Raw genomic sequence first — 23690 nt, forward strand, 5'->3', positions numbered from 1 at the left:
ATAAGCTACATTATCATGTGGGAGAGCAGTCAATGCAAGACTTTTCACTGATTATCTATTAGTTTAGGATGAAGCTGAAGCCACACTGGAATGTTGTAAAACCTCCACATGCGACATTCCTCTGTTCATTTGCTTTAGCTTCAGTAGTGTTCTATTTCTGTTCATTAAGTAAGATTGCTATCTTACTGCTCTGCAGTCTTCACACTTGTATCCAGAGGGGTCTATTCACTTCCTTCAGCTGCCCTTACCCCCAGTAGTTTGAAGTGAGTATTTCCCTAAGACAGTGCTCAAGCCAGAGCATAACAAGAACAACTTGCATTTATATAGAAGCTTTAGAGTAGTAACTAGAGTATTTCACATTCAGTGACACCCAATTCTACCCAGACAAAATGCTACCAGCAGGACAGACCCAACAGAGGTGGCAGCACAGTAGTATACGGGAGGGAGGGAGTTGCGCTGGGAGTCCTCAGCATTGTCTCTGCACCACATGAGGTCTCATAGCATCAGCTCAAACATGGGCAAGGAAACCTCCTGCTGATTACCATGTACCGCCCCAATCTGCATCCCCCCCCTCAGCTCCTCCATCCATGTTGAACATCACTCGGAGGAAGCACTGAGCATGGCAAGGGCACAGAACATACTCTGGTTGGGGGTGGGGGGGGGATCTCAATGTCCATTGTCAAGAGTGGCTTGGTAGTACCATTAATGACTGGGCTAGCCAAGTCCTGAAGAGCATAGCTGCTAAACTAGGCTATGGCAGGTGGCAAGGGAACCAACAAAGGGGAAAAACTTACTTAGCCTCGTCCTCACCAATATGCTTGTCGCAGATGCACTGATCCTTGACAGTTCTAAAGGGAGTGAGCACTGCGAAATCCTTGTGGAGATGAAGTCCCATCTTCATATTGAGGATGCCCTCCACCGTGTTGTGTGACACTGCCACTGTGCTAAATGGGATAGATTTAGAACAGATCTGGCAGCTTAAAACTGGGCATCCATGAGGTGCTGTGGGCCAGCAGCAACAGCAGAATTGTATACAACCACAATTAACCTCATGGCCCGGGATGGACAAGAGAGTTGAACTCCAGAGGTGAGGTGAGAGTAACTGCCCTTGACATCAAGGCTCAAGGCAACATTTCACCAGGTTTGGCATCAAGGAGCCCTAGAAAAACCAAAGTCAAAGGAATCAGCGGGAAAACTATCCACTGGTTGCAGTCATACATAGCACAAAGGGAAATGGTTGTGGTTTTTGAGGTCAGTCATTTCAGTCCTAGGGTATTGCTGCTGGAGTTCCTCGGTAGTGTCCTAGGCTCAACCATCTTTAGCTGCTTCATCAATGACCTTCCCTCCATCATAAGGTCAGAAGTGGGGATGTTCGCTGATGGTTTTCACATAATGTTCAACACCATTCACAACTCTTCAGGTACTGAAGCAGTCCATGTCCAAATACAGCAAGACCTGGACAACATTCAGGCAAGTAACATTGATGCCACAGACGAATCTAACCATCTCCCTTTGACATTAAATGGCATTACCTTCACTGAATTCCCCACTATCAAAATCCTGGGGTTACCATTGACCAGAAACTGAACTGGACTAGCCATATAAATACTGTGGCTACAAGAGCAGGTCAGAGGCCAAGAACCCTGCAGCGAGTAACTCACCTCCTGACTCCCCAATGCGTGTCCATCATCTACAAGGCAAAAGTCAGAAGTGCGATGGAATACTTTCCACTTGTCTGGATGAGTGCAGCTCCATCAGCGCTCAAAAACCTTGACACCATCCAGGACAAAGCAGCTCACTCCATCGGCATCCCATCCGATATCTTAAACATTTACTCTCTTCACCACTGTTGCATCTACAAAATGCACTGCTGCAACTCACCAAAACTTCAACAGCACCTTACAAACCTTTACCATCTAGAAGGACAAGGGCAGCAGATGAATGGGAAACCACAACCTGCAAGTTCCCCTCCGAGTCACTCAGCATCCTGATTTGGAAATATATCAGCGTTCCTTCACTGTTGCTGGATCAAAATCCTGGAACTCCCTCCCTAACAACTCGGTGGGTGTACCTACAGCACAGGGACTGCAGCAGTTCAAGAAGGCAGCTCACCACCATCTTCTGAAGGGCAATTAGGGACGGGCAATAAATGCTGGCCTAGCCAACGACTCCCCCTCACATGCTGTGGAAAATTTTTTTTAAAAATGTTTTGTTGTTTCTGCTCCTCGTGTCATACTCCACATTCCATTGTGCAGTAGTGGTAATTGCACTGAAAAGATGTGGATGGAACATACAAATCCTCATAAGGTTGAAAGTTGAATTAGGGCAGCATTTTCTAACTATCGATGATTTGTTTTTAATGAGGCCTGTTGACTTGAGCCAGAAGTGCTCTGCGTTGTAGAAAACAGGCACTGATAAGCTGGTGCACAAAGGAGGCTGTGAAGCAGCTGCTGCTGCTATTCTGGTACATCCAGATCACATTTACATGTGGACTGTGTAATGGGTCTCTATAAATATGGTCAGCTCAATTGGACTCTTGGGAAGGTGATATGTAAGTATTGTGAGGGCATTAAAGGTACGACCTCTTTTGAGTTTGCAGGAACAGAGTCTATCATTCTGTTCTGTCTATGAAGTCCGTCAGCAAAACCACGAATATTTTTAACTCCACCACCCTGGCTGCTATTTTTAGACCTGATGTAATGCCATAGTGAATTTCTTAATCCAAGTACTCATTAATCGGATCAGCAGGTTTCATCTTTAGCAGGAGAAGATGGCAGTGCAGGAGGAAACAAACTTACTGGAGCAAGTAAGTGATCAAAGCTATAGACTGAAAAGGGCTTGGCTCGATTTAGTTTCTATATGATTGTACTGGAGTTTACAGAGTTATTTACCTACCCATGATCAAGCTATATGTCAGATACGAATTATGTCTTGGCTAAGGTAAACAACATGACTACTGTGAATGAGAGCACCTCCCTCATCCACTTTGTAAGCTCGCTACAGGAGATAAGTGCAACTATGTAAAGCTACCTAAGCTGGGAAGATTTAAGATGCACAGCAGCATCTCAGAAGTTGAAAGAGACCAGAAATTCAATTGTAATATTGGGATTAGTTATAAAATGATATTTCTAAATTATGAGAAAGAAAGACTTGTATTTGTAGTGTGCCTTTCACAACCTTGGGACATCTCAAAGCACTTTACAGCCAATGAATTGCTTTGCTGAAGTGCAATGACTGGTGCAAGATAGGAAAAGTTACAGCCAATTATGTTCAACAGATTAATAATTAACAAAACGAGTAATAGACACCCACCATCATTGGGCCAGTGATCATAGTACTCCTAGTCACATAGGGTAGGCATGTAAACTTTAAACTTGGACGCTTATTGATAACATGGTATTACAATAATTGTATGCAAGTGTTTTTAATTGTTAAGTATTTTACTTTCTGTATTACTGGGTGGTGGAAGGTGATCAGTAAATATACACAGTGTTACAGTCAGGTGAGGAGGGGTCAAATGGCTCCCCTCTTTTCTCTTTCCTCGTTTGACCGCAACAGGTTTTTTTGTTTGAAAAGGTATACTTGACAATCTTCTGAGTACTTACCTGTTTACACGCTATGACTGTAGAAGAGCCAATTGGACAGGTTTTCTTGAATGTAATAAAAAAAATGGTTAGTTTTATTTTGCTTAAACCGATCTAAGTAAAATAATTAAAATACGCTTCGACTTTTGCGCGCACACGTACACTCAAAGCTCACATACATACACATACAAATTACAGAGTGGGGAAGGATGGGTTGGTCAAATTAGACCCCAGAAAAAATAAAGAATATACAGTCTGTAGTTTGGTGACTTGGCTGGCTTCAGGTTGAATTTGGTGTGCTCTTGTGACTCTCCTTCAGTGGTCCCAATGCTTCCAGTTTAAAGATGTAGATAGCTGATTTGGTTGTTCTTCTGGAGATGGTTGTATTGGGCTGAGTTCTTTAAGAAGCCTCTGTTTCTAACAGGGGCAACCATGGATGGTCATAATCAACAAACAGGGTTTGAACAGCTCTGAAGAAGGGTCATACTGGCTCTGTTTCTCTCTCCACAGATGTTGTCAGACCTGCTGAGTTTTTCCAGCATTTCCTGTTTTTATTTCAGATTTCAAGCATCCGCAGTAGTTTGCTTTTATTTTAGGGTTCGAAGCTTGTAAAGTGGGTTGGAGAGAGAGGGAGGAAAGAATGACCGCCTTCTGGTCTTTTCCTCAACATCACAGCTGCTTGTCCTCAATTCTGCATAGAAAACAGGTGCTTAAAACATACAAAGTATTGGCTTGATATGTGACTTTCCATCGCCAAATGCCAGGGGATCCAAATAAGGTCATTGCTTGTGTATTCTAAGCGTAATTTGTTTAGATCATGTCTGGGAAGTTCTCTTAGACAGAGTCCCATCGTCCAAGTGTTTAGGTTTAATGGTTTATCTCCAAATGTTGAATACCTCAGGTGATTGCTTTGATGCTTTCCTAATGGGACAGGAAATGTATGTCCTTCACATCCTTCTGAGGTTGACAATGTGGAGTACATTCACCTGCAAGGCATTTTCTACTAAAGTTAGTGAAAAGGCTAAAATGGTGACATCGTGGCCATTCCTGTGGCTCGTCAACAATTTGCATTATACAACACTTCTTTACTAGTAGAGAATATTACAAAGGAACAATAAGATAGTACAGCGTGTTTATAAAATCCTTATCCCACTTTGAACGTTAATAACCTTGATATATTTATGTTGGAAGCAAACTGCAATCCTTATATGAACGCATAATTCATATAAAGAATAATGCTAATGAGGTGGACTTCAGTTCTGCTGGGCCTAACAGAGTTCACTTTCTCTTCTGTTGTCATTTTCAATCAGTCTCAGTATCTGAATTAAAATGAAACAACATTAATGTTAGTCATTTGGTAGTACTGAGCTTGAGTATTGCTGAAAAGTGACATTTTTTGGTGAAGCTTTTTGTCTTGCACTCATTAGGACAATTGACAAGAAAATGCCATGAATGTATGAGAAGAGAATGCTGATTATTTGGCAAGTGCACTTTGATTGGTAGAGGCATTGTCATGGAGAATGCATCAGTTGATGGTGACTGACAGTTAACTGCCAAGAATTGTTTGAAATTTAAACCAGGCAGCTTGACTCTGTTCAAGACGTTGCCCTGGGTGTCACTGGTTCACTCCCCAGGGCAATATCTTTCATATACCTTTCATATAGCATTTATGATTTGCTTCTATCATTTGTATGTCCCAAGTTATTAATGTTTAAAGTTGCATGGGAACTTTATAAGCACCCTATGTTACACCAGAAGCTGCTTCATCAGTATCTTAATGTTATGAAGTTTTATCATAACATTGTCTCTTGCTGAAACTGTTCTGTGCTTGGAGCCCTCAGCCACAGTTTTGCTCTTTGTAATATAAATGGAAAGGTCTCTAGTTATTTCCATGAATTGATCAAGCTTCATGATGTTCAGAAACTTTGTATCCCATTCCCAATTCCCAACAAAGTGGTTTTAAATACAAAGGAAAAACAAAACAGCAGATGCTGGAAACTTGAAGTTAAAAGCAGACCATGGTGGAAATACTCAGGCCTCCAGCACCTGTAGAGAGAGAAAACTAGAATTAATCTTTCAAAGGTCATCATTAAAATAGACAACCTGATTATTATCTCATTGCTGTTTGTGGGATCTTGTTTTGTGCAAATTGCTGCCGCATTTCCTGTTTTGCAACAATGACTGCACTTCAAAAGTGCATCGTTGGCTGTGTTATAAATACCTAGTTTATGGTTCATAGTAATACTTTAGAAGTAATTTTTAGTTCTGGGAATATTAGAGTTTAATTGTAGAAAATGGGATAAATGTAACTAAAGCAGCTTGAAGACTGTTACACTTAAATGGTTCGGACCATGTTAACCTAAGGGGTTAACAGCTAGAAAGGTAAGATCATAGAACATAAATCTGAAATTAAAAAGTCTAATCATGACCATGAAACCATTGTTGTTTGTTGTACAAACCCACACGGCTCACTAGTGTCCTTTAAGAAGGAAATCTGCCATCCCTTACCTGGCCTGGCCTACATGTGACTCCAAACCCTCAGCAATGTGGTTTACTCTTAAATGTCCTCTGAAATGGCCTAGCAAGCCACTCTGTCCTCAAAGGCAATTAGGGATGGGCAGTAAATGTTGGCCTAGCCAATGACACCCCCATCCCATGAAGGAATTTTTAAAAAAAAAAGTTGGGCTTACTTTGCTAGAGAAATGGAGATGAGGTGTCTATACTGCTTGCAAAGAAATGCAGCCCAGAAAGTTGTTTTTTAGTTTGGGAGTTAGAGCTACAATTAATTTAAAAGTATTCAGTGAGCCCTGGAGATGGATGGAGCTTAAGAAGCTTCTAGGGTTTCAATTTATTTGGATGTTTGCTGGGATGGTGGGTATTCTGCAGCAGGGGAAATGGCCGTACTGAGAAGAAGCTGCTGTTAGCAGGCTCCAGGCAGCAAAAGTTTTGATGTGAGCTGGCTCTGTGTAGTTGGGGCTCAGGAGAAGGCCTGGGAGCCATTTGATAGTTCCAGGTAGTTGGGGCTCAGTCCTGGGGAGCTGAGAAGGTGGCAGAAGGTCACTGGCTCCATGCTGGAAATGATTAGGGCTCAAGATGCCCTGGGAGGCAGTTATATGTTGGTGTAGCTGGCGAGATTGTAGCCATGCCAGCCCAGTGAAACTAGCCGCCAATAAAGAGTTGAAATTGCACCAGTAAGCAGAAGTTGAAATGTGGACATAGAAATCCAGGGAAATTGATTTCATTAGCAATTGCACTAGCAGAAGAGTTGGGGTTAGAATTGGAAGCAGGGGCTAAGAAAGCTAAAAATTTATAGCACAGCATTTGGAATTAGAAGAAGGAGAAGTTAATCCAGGTGATAATTTAGTTGAATTATCTAGAAGTCAGTTACAGGTGAAGCATCTTGAGAGAGAGAGAGAAGCAAAACTTGAATTTAAAAAAGGAAAGGAAATGAAAAAGCTTGAACTGGAAAAAGAGGAAAAGGAAAAAAAAGAAATACGAAAGTTTGTACTCGAACTTCAGCGAGAAAGGCTAGCGAGAGGCAAGAGATAAGGAAAGGGAAAGAGAGCTTCAAAGAGAGAAATAACTTTGAAAGCATGAACTGGCAATGGGGTGAACTGGTTTTGGGGTAAAAGCAAGTCCCATAGTTTGGATGAAGAATTGAGTCACATTCCAAGCTTTGAAATAATAAGGAGTCTTCACCAATTGCCTAAGTTCACTCAAGATGAAAATAAGAGATATTTTATCTTGTTTGAAAAGGCGGTTACAGAGCTAAAGTGTCCAAAGGACACATGGCTTCTCATTTTGCAAAGCATTTTGGTCAGGAAGGCTATGGATGTGTATTTGAGCCTTTTGGAAGAACAATCGTCAGATTATGGGGTAGTTAAAACTACAGTGCTTAATGCAAACAAGCTTGTCCCTGAAGCATATCAGTTGAAATTTTGGACTTTAAGAAAAAGGCCAAATGAAACATTTGCAGAATTTGCTGGGAAGAAAGAAAAGTTGTGGGACTGGTGGTTTCAGGTGCTGAACCTCGAACAGAATTTGGAGAATATGAGAGAGCTAATAATACTGGAAGAATTTCAAAACAGCATCCCAATTGCGATTAGGTCACACCTGGGAAGGCCTTGGGTTTCTAAGGTACAGGAAATAGCAGTTCTGGCAGATGGGGTATAATATAGGCAACAAGGGAGCAGTCGATCTCCATTTGTAAACCCACAGGAAAGCTGAAGGAATAGAAAAGAGCCTAGCTTTAGGGAGAAGGCAACAAAAATTATAGTGTATAGGATAAAAATGATGTAACAAAACCAGAATGTTTTTATTGCCAGAAGACAGGGCACCTCAAAGCCAATTTTTGTTGGAAGCTGAACAGTAAACCAGTGGCAGTAATAGGAACGCTTAAGGTGTGTTCAGAAATGGCTGTTAAATCAGTGGCACTGTGCAAGTGAGAGAAATTTCCACAGGGAAATCTGCATAAGAAATTGAAGATTGTAAGAAACCCATTGCATCTAATGTTTTTGCCTTGGGAATAGATACAAATGTAACAGATTACAAGGGGTTTATATTTGAAGAGGAATTCACTCAATTTTTGGCCAAGAAAGAATCGAGAAAAATTGTTATTTTGAGAAATACTGGGTTGGCTCAGAGCTTACTGTTGGCAAAGGATTTTGGAAGGGTCAATGACTCCTGACACTGAATCACAAGTGCTTGCCAGTATTGAGACACAGGAGGCAGCAGCAGGAAACGAGGCAAGTGGACACTTCATAAAAGATCATTTAAAACTCCGAGAGGGTTGGAATGAGGTGATTTGTGAATTGCGTGGCAGGTTTCAAGAATTGGAAAGAACCACAAAAGTCGAACATGAAGAGGCTGTTAAAATTACTTGGAAAGAATAAAGTATAATCCATTATGAATGGGATCAGGAAAAATTGAAAGATTGCAAATTATTTAAATATCAGACCAAACAGGAACAATGAGACCACCTTGCTTGAATATAAAATGCATCTGAATGACATCCTTAAAGCGGCAAAGGAAGATTTTGATCAAAGAAGGAATGAGTTGTTAGTACAAAAGGAAGCCATTTTGAACTTGTTATCTTAAAAAGAGAATTTAAAGTGTTTGAGTTGGCAAAATGAACTTAAAAAGGAAGATCCGACCACAGCTAAAGAAGAACAAAACAATTTGACTGTGGACTAGACTGAGACATCCTTTGTGCAGTTTAAAGATCATAACAGATGTAAATCGTTTTGGAGCCTCCTGAGGGCAGGAAAGGTTTTATATAAATGCAAGTCTTTTTTTAAACTTTTTTGTAAGACCGAAACTAAAGATTTCAGGTGTACAGATCTTACAACATTTGTTTCAGGGACCTGTACAAATTTTTAGACCGATGCTAATTTCCTTGGAGTTCCAAAGGTGTTAGTATGTTCAGCATGGAAGGAAGGATATAAATGCGTTGGAGGCGATTCAGGGGAGGTTTACTAGATTGATACCTGGAATGAGCAGATTGTCTTATGAGGGTAGGCTGGACAGGCTGGGCTTGTTTCCACTGGAGTTTAGAAGAGTGAGGGGTGACTTGATTGAAGGGGAGAAGGCGGGAAAATGAGGTTGAGAAACTTATCAGCCATGATTGAATGGCGGAGCAGATTCGATGGGTCGAATGGCCTAATTTCTGCTCCTATGTCTTATGGTCTTATATAAGATTCTGAACGGTATTGACAAGGTGGACATGGAAAGGATGTTTCCTCTTGTGGGTGAGTGCAGACCTTGGGGGCACTGTTTAAAATTAGGGGTCGCCCTTTTAGGACAGAGATGAGAATTTTTTTCTCTGACTTTGGAACTCTCTCTGATATCACTGCTTGTTTGTCGCTGCAACCACACCAACCCCCTCCACCTCTCTGTCTCTCTATCTCTCCGCCCCCCACACACACACCTTAAACCAGCTTATATTTCAGCTCTTTCCTGGACTCGAACTCAAGTTCTGTCGAAGGGTCATGAGGACTCGAAACGTCAACTCTTTTCTTCTCCGCCGATGCTGCCAGACCTGCTGAGTTTTTCCAGGTAATTCTGTTTTTGTTTTGGATTTCCAGCATCCGCAGTTTTTTTGTTTTTATAAATAAATTCTTGTTAGGCAAGGGAATCAAAGGTTATCGGGGGTAGATGGGAAAGTGGAACTTGAAACACAAACAGATCAGCCGTGATCTTATCGAATGGCAGAGCAGGCTTGAGGGCCGAATGGCCTACTTTGCTCCTATTTCATGTTTGCTTGTCTCAGTATAGTCCTTATGTACAAGAACTGAAGGGTTGGTTCTGGGATTCCACAGTCCCAGCCAGGGAACACATTAACAGAAGGATATTGGCTGGAGATAGGGCTGCAGGACTGTGTCTCTGATTCTCTGAATGCTGAATCCCTCCTGTTTAGTAAGTCATGTCCCTAAGGAAGGGGTCTGTAGCCAAGGATAGACTGTTGTTAATTGTTTTGAAGTAAACCGTGATGCAATTGCTTCAAAACATATTTCTGCACTATCGCTGCTATGTTTGTGAAGATTTTAAACTCGGTTCCATTTGGTTTCTGGCTCAGTTGATTTGGAAGTGGTCAAAACCTCTCATATTGTTTGTTTTCTCACGCCCGACTCATTTGGTTGGCATTGAGACTGAAATGCCGATCTCTGCACTTTACCACTGGCTCCAGTCCACTTCCTGTTGACAGCATTGTTGTACTCATAAGTCTGAAACTGTGGGCTGAAAGCCAGCTTTATGTTTTGCCTACTTGCTCATCATGCATAAGTGAGCTAGGAGGATGGTGCTCAGAGGCTGCAGAAAAAGACACTGATGAATCAATGTTCAATGACAACTTGCACTTTGCAATCAAAAGCATAATTTCTAAATTTGCAGATGGCACCAAATTGAGGGTGAGGAGGACTGCAGCAAGTTACAGGAGAACATCAGCAAACTTACAGAATGGACAAATAATTGGCAAATGAAGGTCAACACAGATAAATGTGAGATAATGCATTTTGGAGTGTGGGTGTCTTATGGCGCATTGGTAGCGTCCCACTCAGGACTTGATGGCTACAGAAGGTGTGTTCACAATGTGGCCAAAGAGGCTGATTATCAACCTGCAAACATTTGCAATGTGCCTATGGCAGGTGGTAAGAGAGGGAGAGTCTCCTAGTTAGGCAGAACCTTCAGAAGGCAACTTCAAACCACTGCAGTACCTTGCCAAGCATAACCATGGGCCAACACATGGCCACCAATGCCCCCTTAGGGCATGGTACCTGAAGAGAGAGAGAGAGTACATGTTGATAGGAAGAAGGTGCAAGGCTATGTGGGCTAGAATACAAATACATCAATCACTACAAGTTGTATCGCAGATTAGCAAGGCCTATGTTATGAAAAGCGCATAGAGGCACTGGAGAGGGTGCAGAGAAGATTTACAAGAGTGACACCAAAAATGTGTAGGTATACATTTCAGGAAAGGATTGATAGACTGGATCTCTTCTCCATTGAAGAAGGAAGGTTGAGGGGCAACCTAATAGAGGTCCTTAAAATTTCTAAAGGTTTTGTTAGGGTGGACACAGAGAATGTTTCCTCTTGTGGGGAAGAACATAACTAGAGGCCATCAATAGAAGATAATCACCAAGAAATCCAACAGGGAATTCAGAAGAAGCTTCTTTACCCAAAGAACGGTAAGAATGCGGACTCACTAGCACAGGGAATGGTTGAAGCGAATACCACAGATGTATTTAAGGGGAAATTAGTCAAGTATATGAGGGAGAAGAGAGTAGAGAGTTATGATGGTAGATTTTGATGAAGAAAGATGGGAGAAGGCTGAAGTGGAGCATAAAGAACACCATGGACTGGTTGGCCTGAATGACCTGTGTCTGTGCCATATATCCCTATACAGTGCTGATATGTAAATACTGTAAACTGGAGAATATACAGCTGACCAACTGGCCTATTAAAGCCAAAGAGAGGTTGCCTATGATGAAGATCCCTTGAGTCCCCACATACACCAGGTTTCAGCTGATACCCTTGCGGTAATCTATGTTTTGTTCAAAAATGTTGTGACAATGTTTTAATTTGAAGGGATGAGCTTTAGTGGCATAGTGGTATTGTCACTGGACTGGTAATCCAGAGATCTAGGGTAATGCTCTGGGGACCTGTGTTCGAATCCCACCAAGGCAGATGGTGGAATTTGATTTCAGTGAATATCTGGAACTACAAGTCTGATGATGACCATGAAACCATTGGTGATTGTTGTAAAAACCCATATGGTTCACTAATGTCCTTAAGGGAAGGGAATCTGCTGCCTTTACCTGGCCTGGCCTACAGGTAACTCTTAAATATCCTTTGAGCAAGGGCAATTAGGGATGGGCAATAAATGCTGGCCTAGCCATGAATAAAATAATCAGCCATAGTCTATGAAGGACTGTAGGCATCTCTCTCCATTAGAGGGAGACAATTGGAGTCGGGGCCCGACTCCACATCAAGCGTGGGGTAAGACAAGGAGGCAGCTACCACAATCAGTATGGGGATTGAACCATGCTTTTGGCATCATTTTGCACCACACTCTAGCTATCCAGCCAAAGAAAATTTAGGGAAAAGTACTTTTTATAGAAACTACCTGAAGCTTCATCGATCAGATTTTTTTGAAGATGGCAGTCTTCCTGCCAGCACATAAACTCTCAAGATCCTGGTCTGCTAGAGTCCAGGGCAGTGATTTCATCACCAATTCTGTCGATCAGAACTTTTTAGAGCTGCCGCTTTGCAGAAAGGGTTTGTGAGATTTGAAGGAGCATAATTTCAACATAATGGTTGCTCAGCTCTAAGAAACTATCCCATATACTGGCAGCATCGGCGGAGAAGAAAAGAGTTGACGTTTCGAGTCCTCATGACCCTTCAGTTCTGTTGAAGTGTCATGAGGAATCGAAACGTCAACTCTTTTCTTCTCCGCTGATGCTGCCAGACCTGCTGAGTTTTTCCAGGTAATTCTGTTTTTGTTTTGGATTTCCAGCATCTGTAGTTTTTTGTTTTTATCCCATATACTGTCAATTCTAATTTTCAGCCTGCAGGCATTTCCTGGGATATGTTCATCGATACATTTGCCACAAGCCATACAATACTCATTACCAATCCAGATGTAGTTGATTGTATTACTGATTAGTAAATAAAAATGAGGAATAGATACCATTGGTAAACAGATGATCTCAAAACACAATCACATGATGCACGCTTGTGAACTTTAGCCTTTACTTCCTTGATTCCTGAAGGGTGGTAGTAGATAATTAAATACAGACATATAAAGTACTGGCTTGTGGAGACCACGCATTCATAGCAACATTGCTTTTTGACCCTTTGATGTCGGCTGTTCCTATCATTGTGAAGCAGAATTCATCAAGCGTTGGATTGTTCACCCAGTAGTAGGGAGCGTGATCTGGGTTTAGACCATCATGATACAGGTTAGTTTTACCCTACTGATGATTGTGTTGTTGCAATAGTAATCCTGCTCAGAATGAGAAGAACCACAGTCTCAGACATTTGGTGTATGCATTTGGCTGAGGAGCCAATGGTGCAAATCTACCATCTGTGGGATTATGACTGAAACCTCTGAGTTACAATTTGTGTGGATGCCTCCCATATGGTAAAACAGTGTTACCCTGCCTAGCCATATTTTGTCAGTGACTTCTGTTGGACAGTGTGTTCTGATTTTGATACAAGACCTCAGGGTTGACTGGAAAATCCATGTTGTCAAGTAAATGCTTCCATCTGAATACTTGATTGGCACAGGGTTTCCTACTCAGTTTATCAACAAAATGCTCCTAGGGTGGGCTGCAATTTACCAGCCTGTTGGAGATAGGCTGATGGAGAGCATATAAAATGGCAACGGAAGTTGGGAGATGTAGTGCCAATCATCTTCCTGCCATCAGACCAACTTGCTAGCAGCAGGCATGCAGGTGTATGGCATTCCCACCCAGAACCCAACTGAGCCACTTAATTGACCACAGGGCCTCTTCAAGCCTCTGCTCATCCGCGCTACCCCATCATTCATGCTTTCCAGTCTCCCACGGTCCCACTCTCTGTTCAGGCCCCCCCTTCACCCCCATGCCTCCCTATGCACTCATACATTCCCTGCTCCTCTCTCAGTGCAATATCTTTCATTACCACACCAACTTAACATGGCCATCCAATCAGCAAGAGCTGGCAGGCAGGCCATTGCTAATGCCAGTGAGGTTAATTATACAGGAGAAGCAATCTAACCACACAGTAAGGAACCACACCTGAGGAGGCAGGTACTCACGCAAAGACGAGTAGGAATTTGGAGCAACCAAAAGCCTACGTGTCTGCTGGAAGACTATTAAGGCTTTAAAGACTTGATACCAATAGATTTTTTGTTTAAGGATATGGTGGAAAAATATAATTGAGTTGTACATCAGCAATGATATATTAAGTGGGATAGCAGGCCCGAGGGGCTGAATGCCCTATTCCTGTTCCTAATATTCCGAACAGAAAAACTGTGTGTGGCCCTAGAGATGTGGGTGGGCCACTCTTACTACACAATGTTTACTTTCTGGTTTAAAAAAAGCACATTATGTAATGTATTCCACGCAGCAGTCTTCTCAAAGGCCAGCACACAGATCAAATGATTCATGTATGTATTTTTCACTCTCTAATCAATTAAATTTTATTTCTGTAAAATTAACCACTACACCAAAATGCAAACTTGTTAAAGTGTAGACCATGCATTTTTGTATAGACATAGCTTAGCCTGGGTAGAAATATAAATGTTTGCCTTTCAGTGCTTAGAACAGACTCTGTGGAGTATAATTAGCAACGTTCTTTTTAATTGCCAGAAAAGATTTCACCCCGCAATAAGCTATGTTGACTCATATCTAGCAGCTCACCTTCATAATTACAGTCATCCTGATGATTGAAATAACTACATAATAATCAAACATGGTTGTCGGTTTCACTCCATAAAAGATAGTGAAAAGTATGAGCAATCAATTTAGACTTTTGGTGAATGTTTTTGCACTCATCAATGCAAAGTAAGTTGGCATTGGGGAAATGGAGCACTCTCTTATGCCAGGCATCAAGTTTATCGGCGTCAAGAATTCCCACGCCTGCTATCATTGCAGTTTGGTGCAGAGTAAAGCTGCCTCAACTCTGCCCCAACAACATGTCATGGTTACAAGATCAGAAAAGCACCGTTACTGCACCAATGTCGCATTTAATCCACTAACTATGACTCACCCGTGCACCTGATTGGCTTAAACATCATAATCGCGAAGCAGCAACAAATCACAACTAAACAACAACTTGTATTTCAGCAAAAGCCAAATGCCCCAAGGCGCCTCCCAGAACGTAATCAGACAAGATTTGGCACTCGGCCACATAAGGGATTAGTGCTGGTGACCAAAAGCTTGGTCAAAGAGAAAGCAGTGCCTTAAAGAAGGAGAAAGAGTGTGTGTGATGAGGGGCGTTTAGGGAAGGAATTCTAGAGCAGCCAACAGGTGGAAATGAAAATCAGATCCAGAAAAAGAATTGAAGAGGCTGCAGATCGAATGCAATGAGCGCTGCACCTAACTATCCAATCCTGGGAATGCTAGCTTGTAGCATTAACCCTGGAGTGTCTGCCCTTCTCAAAAACAAATCTAAATCGCAACTTTAAATGCTGATGCTCTGTAGAGGTTCCAAACGGAAAACCTTATTTAGGAACATTTATCAAAAAAGCAGGACTTTTTAAAATAACATTTAAAACAAAATTATAATGGACTCACTCTATCTCCAGCATATCTTGGTTATTGACCAATGCTGGGAATGAAGTTTGAGAGCTTTCTAAACATATATTTTTTATTTTGTATCCAATTGTCTCCTGGGGACAAAAGCAATTAATTAACACTTTCTTAATATAGATAGACTACAGTATTCTACGTAGCTTAATATAATACTTCAGAAAGGAAAGTTTTATATTGCATTTATTTATAAGTGATACAGTGGCATGACCTTTTAGTACTCCCTGCTAAGATAGACATGAGTAAAGCCTCTACATGCTTATTTGTTGGAATATAAGCAGATTTCATCTTTTGCACGTTATCCTGGTTGATTTGATGTGCCCAGAAAGCAATGGTATCCACTACTCCAGAGCAGGACTTCATATGGCCTGGAGCCAGGGTTCCAGTGGTACCGACCCAGGCGAATATAATCCAATCATTGATACATTAAATTTCTTCTCTTGTTGGTTGGTTTAAATGAAATGGAACAAAAAGGAAGGTACAATGATGTTTTTCCCTGCATGTTGTAGAACTACAAGGTTGGCCCCAATCTATTTTCTGTACTTAAGGTGCAGTCAGCTTCATAATAATTATCACCCCAATTAACATTAGCGTCACACCATGGTGGAGGTTTACAAGATTTAGTTTAATCTGCTCCATTGAATCATGACTGTGTGACCGAAGAGAACATTTTCTAAATGGAGAGAAGCTAAGAGCTATGGAAGAGCTGAGCGATGTGTTGGGCCGCATACTGTAAATATTAAAAATCAATGGACAGCTATAAAAATAATTGATTAAGCTTACAGAATTTTTCCCTTTACCTCAAGGGGGCTGAACTACAAAGGGATGGAAGTTATACTGCAGGTGTAAAGCTCTGGTTAGACTGTGTGTGGAGTATTACATTCAGTTGTAGGCAACACACCCCAGGATAGATGTATTGGCCTTGAAGATAGTGCAGCGATATCAGGGCTAAAAAAGTTGAATCATGAGGTCAAGTTGCATAGACTACGCTTGATATTCCCTTACATATAGAAGAATATGGGATAATCTAATTGAAGTGTTCAAGATGACTAAAGTATTTGATACGATAGATGGAGAGGAAGTATCCTCTGGTAGGAGAGTGCAGAACATAAGGGGGCATAATCTTAAAATTAGAGCTAAGCCGTTCAGGGATGAGCACTTCTCGACAATAACTATAGCAAAAACCTGCAACACTCTTCCCCCTCCCCCCAAAAGCTTTTCGAGCCAGATCAAATGATAATTTTAAAACAGAGATTGATGCATTTTAATTAGGTTTTTTAAAATTCATTCACGGGATGTGGGCTTCGCTGGCTGGGCCAGCATTTATTGCCCATCCCTAATTGCCCTTGAGAAGGCGGTGGTGAGCTGCCTTCTCCAACCGCTGTAGTCCAAGTGGTGTAGGTACACCCACATTGCTGTTAGGGAAGGAGGTCCAGGATTTTGACCCAGCAAGGTGAAGGAACAGCGATATATTTCCAAATCAGGATGGTGAGTGACTTGGACGGGAACTTCCAGGTGGTGGTGTTCCCATCTGTCTGCTGCCTTTGTCCTTCTAGATGGTAGAGGCCGTGGGTTTGCAAGGTGCTGTCTAAGGGGATTTGGATACAAGATAGGTAGATGGAGTTCATAAACAGATCAACCACAATTAATTGAATGACAGAAAAAGGCTCAAGGGACTGAATACCTTCATCCTGTCCCATATTCCCTTGGATGACAGATTGTTTCCTGCGGTCTCCAGTACAATATGTAACACAATATGGAGGGCAGTACCTTGTGGTATATGTTGCAGCACTTCCGCAAGGTACAGTGACACTACCGTAGTATGATGTAAATAATCATGTTATAAATAATTGCAAATGTTTCCTGTGAAGCCTGTAAATCTCCAATTGCGTGTATAGCATTTGCACAAATTATACATGTACTCTATCCAGTCAAAATACAGTGATTATGTAAGAGTGTAGTGTGTAGCCAATAGGCTTTAATCACTTGCTGGCCAGTTATTTTGCTTCTATGTCAGAAATACACCTACAGCCATGTTAAATGGTCAGACCTGCTGAGTTTTTCCAGGTATTTTTGTTTTTGTTTTAAATGGGCATGCTTTATCAAAGGGATATATAGTATTCATTGGACCATGAAAGGCTAGGTGCAATTGAGCACTAGTTATGCCTAAGTAATTCCTTGGTCTCAGTTATTTGGTAAACAGCAATGCTATCTATATCAAAATGCACACCAGTGTTTACACAATTGTCATCTATTTGGCCCTTCTTGCTCTTCAAATCATTGGAAGTCAGTGTGAATAAGGGAAGATTTTCCACTTTTTGTTCTTCATTCAAGCACTGAATGTTCATGATACAATTAGAATTTGTCTTCTCTGATCTGAAACTGGATTTCTACTTACATCCATCACTACAACTCTGTGAAGCATGGTGTTATCATACCTAGCATACCAATGCTTCCCTCTGCTTCAAGATACCAGCTATGGCTCAGCATTAGCACTCTCACTTCTGGGTCAGAGGTTTAAGTCCCACTGCAGAGATTTGAGCACATAATCACAGCAAGTAATTTGGAATGCTAATAGAATGTTAGCATTTATTGCAAGAGTAATTGAATACAAAAGTAGGGAGGTTATGCTTCACTTGTACAGGGAACTGATGAGGCCACATCTGGAGTACTGTGTACAGTACTGATCACCTTATTTAAGGAAAGATGTAAATGTATTGGAAGCAGTTCAGAGAAGGTTTACCAGACTAATACCAGGAATGTGCGAGTTGTTTTATGAGGAAAGGTTGTACAAACTAGGCTTGTATCCACGGGAGTTTAGAAGAGTAAGAGGCGATTTGATTGAAGCATATAAGATCCTGAGGGATCTTGACAGGGTGGATGTGGAGAGGATGTTTCCTCTTGTGGGAGAATCTGGAACTAGGGGTCACTGTTTAAAAATAAGGGGTCTCCCATTTAAAACAGAGATGAGGTGAAATTTCTTCACTCAGAGGGTTGTGAGTCTTTGGAACTCTTCCTGAAAAGGTGGTGGAAGCAGAGTCTTTGAATATTTTTAAGGCAGAGGTGGATAGATTCTTGGTAAGCAAGGGGGTGATAGGTTATTGGGGGTAGGTGGGATGCAGATTTCAGGTTACTATCAGATCAACTGTGATCTTATTAAATGGTGGAGCAGGCTCGAGTGGCTGAATGGCCTACTCCTGCTCCTTCTTTGTATGGCACTCCACTGAAGTACTGAAGGAGGGCTGCACTAGAGACACTAGACCAAAGTACTGTCTGGCCTTGCAGGTGATTGCAAAAGCTTTTTAAAAATGTATTCTTTCATGGGATGTGGGTGTTGCTAGCAAGGCCAGCATTTATTCCCTAATCCTAATTGCCCTTGAGAAGGTGGTGGTGAGCTGCCACCTTGAACCACTGCAGTCCATGTGGTGTAGGTACACCTACAGTGCTGTTAGGGACCAAGTTCCAGGATCTTGACCCAGTGACAGTGAGGGAACGGTGATCTATTTCCAAGTCAGGATGGTGAGTGGCTTGGAGGGGAATTTGCAGGTGGTAGAGTTCCCATGCATCTGCTGCCCTTGTCTTTCGAGGTGTTAGAGGTTGCGTGTTTGGAAGGTGCACCTTGTATATGGTACACATTGCTGCCACAATACATTAGTAATAGAGGGAATGAATGTTTAAGGTAATGGAAGAGGTGCCAATCATGTGGGCTGCCTTGTCCTGGGTGGTGTTGAGCTTCTTGAGTGTTGTTGGAGCTGCACTCATCCAGGCAAGTGGGGAGTATTCCATCACACTCCTGAATTGTGCCTTGTGGATGGCGGACAGGCTTTGGGGAGTCAGGAGGTGAAATACGTGCCACAGAATTCCTAGCCTCTGACCTGCTCTTGTAGCCACAGTATTTATATGACTGGTCCAGTTCAGTTTCTGACCAATAGTAATCCCCAGAATTTTGAGAGTCGGGGATTTAGTGATGGTAATGCCATTCAATATGTCAAGAGAGATGGTTAGATTCTCCCTTGTTGGAGATAGTCATTGCCCGGCACTTGTGTGGTATGAATGTTACTTGCCACTTGTCAGCCCAAACCTGGATATTGTCCTGCATTTGGACATGGACTGCTTCAGTGTCTGAGGAGACGTGAATGGTGCTGAACATTGTGCAATCATCAGTGAACATCCTCACTTCTGACCTAATGATGGAAAGAAAGTCATTGATGAAGCAGCTGAAGATGGTTGGACCTAGGATACTACCCTGAGGAACTTATGCAGTGATGTCCTGGAACTGAGATGATTGACCTCCAACAACCACAACCATCTTCCTTTGTGCTAGGTATGACTCCAACCAACAGAGAGATTTCTCCCGATTCCCATTGACTGATTCCAGTTTTGCTAGGACCCCATGATGCTACACTTGGCCAAATGCTGCGTTGATATCTCACCTCACCTCTTGAATTCAACTCTCTTGTCCATGTTTGAACCAAGGCTGTAATGAGGTCAGGAGCTAAATGGTCCTGGTGGAACCCAAACTGAGCATCAGTGAGCAGGTTATTGTTAAGTAAGTACCGTTTGATAGCATCAACTACAACCCCTTCCATCACTTTGTTTATGATCAAGAGTAGACTGATGGGGTGGTAATTGGCCGGGTTGGATTTGTCCTGCTTTTTGTGTGCAGGACATACCTGGGCAATTTTCCACATAGCTGGGTAGATGACAGTATTGTAGCTGTACTGGAACAGCTTGGCTAGGGGCGTGGCAAGTTCTGGAGCACAAGTCTTCAGTACTGTGAGGTGGTGGCGTAGTGGTAATGTCACTGGACTAGTAATCCAGAGACCCAGGCTAATGCTGTGGGAACAGAGGTTCAAATCCCACCAAAGAAGCTCATGGTATTTAAGTTTAGTGGAGCAGGCTCAAGGGGCCAGCCTCTACGTTCCCATATACTTTTGCCGGAATGTTGTCAGGGCCCATAGCCTTTGCAGTGCCTGAATGAATTCATTTGGCCGAAGACTGGCCCCTGTGTTTCTGGGGCCCTCAGGAGGAGGCCGAGATGGACAATCCACTCGGCACTTCTGGCTGAAATGCTGAATCTTTTGCATTAATGTGCCTGGCTCCTCTATCATTGAGGATGGGGATAATTTGTGGAGCCTTCTCCTCCAGTGAGTTGTTTAATTATCCACCACCATTCGCAACTGGATGTGGCAGGGCTGCAGAGCTTAGAACTGATCCGTTGGTCATGGGATTGTTTAGCTCTGTCTATTGCGTGCTGCTTCTATTGTTTAGCATGCAAGTAATCCTGTATTGTCACCAGGTTGACATCTCATTTTTAGGTATGCCTGGTGCTGCTCCTAGCATGTCCTCCTGTACTCTTCATTGAACCAGGGTTGACCCCCAGACTTGACGTTAATAGTAGATTGGGGGATATGCTGGGTCATGAGGTTACAGATTGTGTTCTAGTACAATTCTGCTGCTGCTGATGACCCACAGCACCTCATGGATGCCCAGTCTTGAGTTGCTAGGTCTGTTCAAAATCTATCCCATTTAGCACAGTGGTAGCTCCATACAACACGATGGTGGGTATGGGGGGCACATACACAACCTACCCAATTAAAGTAAATTCTTTAAGCCAGTAAAGTTCCAAGTTAATTTAACTGGGTTATTTGATTGGTAGTTTCAATCGTTGAGGATGGTATTCCAACTCCCACGCAGCCTGGGTCTTGGTTGGTGATGGTCAGAATGACGTATTTAAACTTCATAAGGTTTCTCCAGAATTGTGGTACTGGGAGTCAAGAAGAGAGCCTTTCTTGATGCCTTGGCAGGTGCCTGCATTATTTGATCCAGATGTAATTTGAGTTGTTAGAAGATAAGTGCATATCTAAAGTACAGCATTTTGTAAAATGTTTTAGATTTTTATGGAATAAAAACGACTGAAAGCACTTTCAGGTTCCCTAGTTCAATGCGGCATGTGGCAGTGGTAACTTCAGTGGGCCTTGAGATGACTAAGCCAATGGGGGTCATTAATACATCCAGTATTATGCAAGGTAGAATGAGCCTTATTGTGAGACCAGTGTATTTTGAAGAAAGTATATACTTGTTGGATGCTGCTTTCTGTCTCGCACATAACTATAGAAGGCTTTCCATAACCAACTGAAATTACTGCATCACAATAGGCAATCAGAAATAGAGTTGGAATTGATCGCTATAATGTGCTGCTTTGCTGTGACATTCTTAAATGGTGCTCTTTATTGACAAGAGAGCCTCAAACAATATAGATTGGAACTGATCTAGTGATATGATAAATTACTTGATTATTTGTGAAAAAGAATCGGATTCACTTGGGAGACACGCCCTCAGAGTAACTTCCAGCTGATGGATTGACTTGTTTGATATCTGTCACTGAGCACGTGCTCGGAGATTTTCAGTTTCAGAGAAACTGTGGGTACTACCTTCATAACTCCCTGCTTTGCGGCAGCTTGTTGTGCTCTGCCAGATTTTCCTACTCCTCCCATCAATTTAGCAATCCTGCTTCAACTCTTCACGCATCCTCCAGGTGTAGTCTATCTACATTTCTCTGATTTACCTTATGCATCATTTTGTCTTGTGCTATTATTGTTTCTGTGTTAACTCTTTCTAACTCTCCATCCAATCACTTTGCATCTCATTCTTACTCTTCTCTTGTCTGTGTGTGTCCCTCCTTTACCTCGCTGTTTGCAGTTGTTCATTGTAATATCTCCCAGTTCTGATGAAGGGCCTAGGCCTAAAATGTCCAGTTTTCTTTTCTGTGCAGTGATTGGCTGACTTGCTGAGTGTTTCCAGAATGTTTGTTTTTGTCTTTGGGCTTGATAGTGTTCTCCAAACTGCAATGCAAACTGTCACTAGTGTGGAGTACACTCCATGCATGAAGGTATTACACCGTATAATAATAATCGCTAATTCCAAATGGGCTTTGGCTCCAGTTATATTCTGAAAGTTCTACTGAGGGCACAGGGGATATAGTAGAGGCAAAACACAGAGTTGGTGGGAATTTCATCTGCTCACGTAAAGTGGAAAGTCTTGCAGTCAATTTTGCCCCATTAAATACCTCTTTTTTATCCCTCTTTCTTTTTAGACTGACACCAATGCAAGCTACTTAAGAGCTGCTCGAGCTGGCAACTTGGAAAAGGCCCTTGACTATATCAAAGCTGGAGTCGACATAAACATCTGCAACCAGGTTTGTGCATTCTGCATCCACTTCAGCCTTAACTTTATATGACAGTTTTGGTTCATCATAGAAGTACCATAAGATCTGATGGATATGCTTTACATTCAAATTCCTACCTAATGGGACAGGTTCAGAATGGCACATCCACATTTAGAAAATATAAAGCTCACAGAATATGAAACTCATGAGGGTGTGCAATTCATAGATCAGATCTCTCAGCATTTGATTATTAAAGACCACTCTGCTGTGATAGTCTTAGGCTTAATGGGACCACCAAGGAAGGAAAAGCCTTACTTGGGTAATACTATCTGCATGGCATTTTATAATACCTGTTCCCAGTTCTTCAACTAGAAATCTAACAATGCCAGCCTTGACTCAGTGGTGCACTCTTACTCTGATCAGAAGGTTTTGGGTTCAAGTCCCACCTTAAGATTTGAGCAGAAAGACGAAACTGACAATCCACTGCCGAACTGATGAAGAGCTGCATAGCTGGGAGATACTGTCTTTCAGTTGAGAAGTCAAATTGGAGTCCTGTTTGTCCTCTTGCGTACGTAAAATATCTTGTGATATTGTTTGAAGAAAAGCATGCTACCAGTGACTACACTTCAAAGGTGTTGTATGGGCTTTGAAATGCGATGGGATATGTTGAGATTGTGAAAGGCACTATATAAATGCAGGACGTGTGGCATTTTCCCACACTCAGTGCTTAATGTGAACAATTTAACGTAATGAATTAACAGCCATCATTCCATGTCTCTAATTTTGCCAAATTGACCTATTTTCAGAAATGACCTAGTATCTCTGACACAGAAAGAGGTTGGCAAGGGTGCTGGGGGACATTCCAGATGTGTACTATGGGTGAAGGACCCAGGATGGTGTCGTCAGGCCTATGACATGTGGTTAAGAGGGTGTTGTGCCCAGCACTTTCCCAGATGCACAAGATGATTATTGGTAACTTTGACCCAGGGCTATCTCAGTATTGAGGATCATATAGAAATCAAACTAGCAGAATATGGTTAGAGAGTGGTAAAAGAGATGGGCAGAGAGTATTGAAGGGATGATGCTTTCAAAGATCTTTGAGAGGAAGTAGAGGCTGGACTTGGCACTGCAGCTTCAATCAGAGTAATT

The 23690-nt window shown here is 42.1% G+C and overlaps 1 protein-coding gene across 1 annotated transcript in view; it reads left to right on the plus strand.

Annotated features, from left to right (window-relative positions):
* Positions 1–23690, plus strand: part of ank3b (ankyrin 3b) — a 754597-nt gene that overhangs the window by 121995 nt on the left and 608912 nt on the right. The window contains exon 2 of the mRNA XM_041209573.1: positions 22470–22571. Coding sequence (XP_041065507.1) covers positions 22470–22571 — 102 coding nt within the window. The remainder of the gene's footprint in view (positions 1–22469; positions 22572–23690) is intronic.

Source organism: Carcharodon carcharias, chromosome 17 (assembly GCF_017639515.1).
Source record: "Carcharodon carcharias isolate sCarCar2 chromosome 17, sCarCar2.pri, whole genome shotgun sequence".
NCBI lineage: Eukaryota > Metazoa > Chordata > Chondrichthyes > Lamniformes > Lamnidae > Carcharodon > Carcharodon carcharias.